Genomic DNA, 5,460 nt, shown 5'->3' with positions numbered 1-5,460 from the left:
CTGTCCGTCCGTTTTTAGCGCGTGAAAATAAATGAGGCACCGTGTAACTAATAAGTACGGCACTTAAGCGTCCCGTCGTAACAGTTGGGGGCACAAAATCTTATACCGCATAACAACGACGTACGTCACGGATATCTCTTCCTGTGACGGCACTGGTCTGGTGGTGCGTCGTGTGTCTCTAAAAACACGAGATCTGGATGACTCGCAAGCTAGGGGGTCATAAAGGTCAAGAGGTGTAAAAAGAAGCGGAAACATTCCCTGCCTGTAAATGCTTAAGGTATATATGGGAGGAAACTGGCAGACTTGCGGGCAGCACAAACTAAATGGCTCGACCTTAGGCTGTGTGATGAGCGGGTATCGCATACATGGTAGGAAAGCATCACTTTGTACCAAAAATGTGAAGGATCACAGGTCAAAAGTGGTGCGAGATTGAGGAGCAAACAGGGCATAGATTTTGAGCATTTTTCCTGAGGACATCGGGTGGTCTGGATAGGAAGGCGATTGTAAACAAACTTTTTTTTGTTTTCAGGCGGTGCCCTAGCAATTTTTATGCTTTATTGAAAGATCGTTAATGTACTTTTCGCTGAACAATGCGAAGAGTAAGTGTCGGATAAACCTTTTTACCTCAGAGGAGAGTTAATACATTGATTTGTTCTTCAAATGCATTGGCGAGTACCTGTGGGTTGTTGAAAGCTCACCTCGATATTTACAGTGAAATTCCATACCACTCCAGAGAGCTTACTTGAAATCAATGCTTTATCTGTAGAATATGAGATGACTAATATATGAGATTCTGTAGTGTTCAACCACTATATGAATAGTTGAATACAGCGAGAATAGGAGCATACAATTAATACCTTCCCATTTATGGAGATAGTACTCAGCTGGATTTCCGCGGCAGACTTCATTTCCTCTCCATCAAATTTTGGCACACCAATTATAGACCAGAGTGTGTGTCAACGTTCTAGTGAGACTTATATATTCGTCCACTAAATCACTCGGCCTACCTTGTAACTTCAGAAACGGAGAATTAGTATTAGAGGATATATCTACGTTTGCTAGTAAATTGTAATCTTGCATGAGCTGCTGCTGGTTGTATCAACGCATTGTATGCGAGCTAGTTTGTCAAACGGAGCGACCAGATTTCTCGCAATGTGTGTTTAATTATCCTTATCACCAGTGGTACAACCCTAAGATACGCAACGTTATGATATTAACAACAAATATGGTAATTATTACGCTCCTTGATTTTTGTGGCAAGCTCTGTCGTTCGACACTGTGGTGCAAAAGCTGACAGCTTGCCATTGCCTGCCAATGCTTTGGCTGACCTGTATTGCGAAATCGTAACGAATGCCTTTTGATAGCGCTGGGTGACCGCCATCTATCGACATTTTATTACACTAGTTTGAAATGTTGTTTTTGGTTAGAAATGAACGTATGTATAGGACGTCTGCTATGCACAAATGATATTATCAGGCAAACACCCAGCCCACCGAGATGAGCCCTGTCACTTTACAGCGGTCACTTGTTAGTTCAGATACACACTTCTTTATTTTTTATATTTTTATAATTTACCTTTTGGATGCAACAGGGGGTTGCGCATTTGCCCCCTAATTTTGGCCACACCTCCCCACTAACCCCGCCTTACACTACGCCCACTGTGGCCTCCATGGTCGACACATTCCCATAAACTCACGTTGCATGAGTATTTGTCCTTAAAAAGTAAGGGTGGCCTTGAGCAACCCAAATTCTTTCTAGGGATGGCAATCGAGCTTTAACGGCGCTATACTCACAGTTGCTACAGTAGAAATCAGTAAAACTGAGAAGATCGGCATGCATGGGTGTCTGTGTGAAGGCAGTACGAGATGTACACAATATGTTTATGAACATTCGGCTTCAAAGGCTGGAAGTTAAATATTTGTGGATTCCCATAGAATCCTGCGACAGATGCAAAAATTTCCAGTTGTTCTGTTTTCGAACAATCCTATAGCGGCAAGTCGATGCTGTGTTTTCTAGCGCGCTTGATGTATACGTCTTTGAACTATCTTGAGTTCAGCCGACAAAATTAGCCTGCTTGCAACACGCACTAGGTTGAGACGCCAATTAGCCAACGCGAGTCTTAAAGCACTGTCATGGGTTTTTTGAAAAATGTCGTAGGAAGAACACTGTGTGTGTGTATAATCTGTGAATACTAACAAGTGTGGCAGTAAATATGCTGAAATTCGTCAGTCAAATTGCTTTTAGCGCTGCATCTCCGGAGACCCAAAGAGAGCTTGTATACCTGCGCATCTTCTCGATGTTAGAAATTATTATCAGCCCATCACAAATTTGTTTGAATCAATGTCATATTTTCACGCTTCTATCATCCTAGATTTCGATAATATTCGCTAAATATTTGATAAGCTCATGATGTTGTACATCCTTAGGTAGCTATAGGAGATGTATATTATGCTTAAACAAATGTCAGGTATTCGCGACACTCGCTACACGGCTGAAACCACCGGCCATCGGAGGCGCGGTTTTGCCTCTTTTGTACCGCCGCTACCCAAATAATTTGCCCGGCATATGCCGGTGGGGACCTGCTAATTTCACGTCCTGATAATATAATATATATATAATGTATTATCAGAGCCTATAATGAAAGCTAGAGTGTCCAATCGGAAGTATTAACGGACAAATAGTGTTATTTACACCCGACATGATAATTCTCACTTTGCCCTCGCAGGTCTCACGAACCATAATTTTTATGGTATTGCATTAAGCAATTCTATTGTTCTCTAAAAACAGACCAACCGCTTGTCATTACGATACTCCTAGGCCTGAGATATTGGCTCCTAAATCCTCCTCCCCACATGCCTCACAACACGGGACTCGAGAGGGATCACTTATTCAGCCCGACCTAAACGTAGGTTGCTTCGATGAGTTCGGATCTTTCCGCTAACTTGTCATGATGATTGGCGTTCGGTTACATAGGTGACTTTCGGGGCATCGCCTTTGTTATCTCCCATTGATCTTTCTACAGCGGCTAAGTGCCCGTCAGTGATGGAGCCCGGAACCCCGGCAATGTTTTCTAAATTAAGTCTCTACAACACAGCTCAGTTACTATATGGTGTAGTAAGAGTACCAAATTTGGGCATGTGACATCAATTATCAGTGCTCCAAGCGGTGACGGAAATCGATAGCCAAAATGCTTAGGGGCGTTTAGGTTGCTGAATAAGCTGGATGCGAGGCGGCATGAGGCATGTGGGAGGGGAGGTTTAGGAGCCAATACCTCAGCCTAGGAGTATCGTATTGACAAGCGGTTGGTCTTGTTTTAGAGAGCAAAGAATTCTGCTTAATGCAATACCATAAAATTATTCTAGACTCGCAGTCAAAGTGGAATAATGTTGTTGTGAAATAGCACTATTTTCCCGTTTTTCCGTACACTCTAAGTATTATTAGCTCTTGATTATATATGTGTGTGTATGTGTGTCTTGGCTCTTTGCTACAGCTCATCGGTGAGAAGGTGGAGCATGCGCTTGCTGAGGGGCTGTCTGTTATCGCCTGCATCGGTGAGAAGCTGGATGAACGCCAAGCTAACAAGACCGAAGAAGTTGTCTACCACCAGATGAAAGTCATCGCTGGTAAGCTCATTCATCATTCTTCACTACATATATGTTCTAGGCATCTCAGATTGTGTGTGTGTGTGCGTGTGTGCGTGCGTGCGTGCGTGCGTGCGTGCGTGCGTGCGTGCGTGCGTGCGTGCGTGCGTGCGTCAGTATCGCACAGTTTTGTGGTCACCAGGATAAAACTACAGATTTCATAAGAAAATTATTTACTGGTTCCATTGGGTAAGTGTTCTGTATATTATGATGTGTCAATATATCATGTGTTTTTATCACATTTAGCTAAGGTGAAGGACTGGTCAAAAGTAGTGATTGCCTACGAACCTGTATGGGCCATCGGCACTGGAGTCTCGGCCACCCCTGACCAGGTGCGTTGTCTGTTCATTTTGAACTATCAATAATCTACAGTTGGTGCAGATGTTGCAATTTCGCTTGCCTAATCGTTCCACATAGCTTCATTTCTGTGATAGCATATATCGTTGCACTGTTGCTTATTTGTATGTAGCATATGTAGCAAATATGGGGTACAGTTGGCTAAGACAGCTATAGTAGCTGGCAAGGATCGTCAAGGCAACATCAGATAATGTACGTGTCTTAACAAAAAGAAGTTTTTCATGTCAGTAATACTTTCTAAGGCTTCTTTCAAACTCTACCTTATTAGGTAGTTGCCATTGTGAAAAGCAACAAATTTATATAAGGCAACCTTTATTAAATATCTTGTGCGCAGTAATAATGTGATGATGCTTTTTAATAAGGGTCGCTTCAAATTTCAGTTTCCATCACATTGATATTTGTAAATAGTTGTGGCAAACAGGAATCCATATATATCGATGGTTCTGATATGGAAGCTGTTTGTCTGAAGCAGCATTGTGTTGTGTTTTAGGCCCAGGAGGTACATAACCAGCTGCGAAAGTGGCTTGCCAAGAATGTCAGCAATGATGTCTCAGCGAAGACGAGAATTATTTATGGAGGTACATAGAAGCTAGCATCTTCTCAATGCAAAATATATTCATGTTACTTGTTTCAAAACATGCAGGCTCATTCTGTAGTGCTGTGTGATATTTACTTGAAAATGTTATATGGTAATTAAATGGTTTCGCTCTATCTTTCTGTTAGCTCAGTAGCTATAACCATGCATGTAGGTGTGGACTTACTACAAAAATTTGCCCTGCATTGATAACAACAGCAGCTGTTAATATGCTTCTAATGCAGGCGAAGGTATGAAAATAGGCGAAGCATATGTATTGGAGGCTTGACCTTTCGTATGCTAACACCACCAAGTTTGGGAGCAGCTCTGCTCGTGTTCAGTTGCTATACCCTTGACTTTTAAACAGCTAGTGCTTATATTGTGTTGCAGGATTCCATAAGTTTTACACACATGCTCTTTTCTCTGTGTTTTTGCCTACATCAAGTTGCATATGTTTATGCACCCAAAAACTTCTTCTTCAGTATGATTATAGCTTAAAGCCGCAATATGCGCATCCAAACACCAATTTCTCCAGTACTAGACTAGCAAATACTTCGTGTCATGCATAATCATACTACCTTATGACAAAAGAAACTAGTTCCTCCCATTTCACTGTGCATTGTCTTATAAAAGGTATTTGAAAATACCTCCAATGTTGTTCAAATTCTTCGATGTTGTTGACATGTTCGCGTTGCTCTGCCAAGCAACCGTACAGCGGGTGCAACCCGTAGCAACATGTGACGTCACCTAACTGATTCGGTGCTAAATTGTTTGGCAAACAATTTGGCGTTGGCGCCAGATTGCAAGATTTCGCACCTCTTTCTTGTGGGTTTTAAGCAAACGCGCAGTGAAATGGGAGGAACTTGAGTTTATTTTGTCATAAGGTAG

General features: G+C 42.1%; 1 protein-coding gene across 1 annotated transcript in view; it reads left to right on the top strand.

The window, feature by feature from the left end:
- The window catches only part of LOC106815267 (triosephosphate isomerase-like), a gene marked incomplete in the record, with an annotated part of 13,176 nt that overhangs the window by 7,431 nt on the left and 285 nt on the right, over positions 1-5,460 (top strand). The window contains 3 exon segments of the mRNA XM_014819715.1: positions 3,491-3,623; positions 3,888-3,973; positions 4,489-4,576. Coding sequence (XP_014675201.1) covers positions 3,491-3,623; positions 3,888-3,973; positions 4,489-4,576 — 307 coding nt within the window.

This window comes from Priapulus caudatus, unplaced genomic scaffold (genome assembly GCF_000485595.1).
Source record: "Priapulus caudatus unplaced genomic scaffold, Priapulus_caudatus-5.0.1 Scaffold1076, whole genome shotgun sequence".
In the NCBI taxonomy this organism is placed as follows: Eukaryota; Metazoa; Priapulida; class Priapulimorpha; order Priapulimorphida; family Priapulidae; genus Priapulus; species Priapulus caudatus.
The sequence above is the reverse complement of the archived record's forward strand: the minus strand, read 5'-3'. Positions and strand labels throughout refer to the sequence as shown.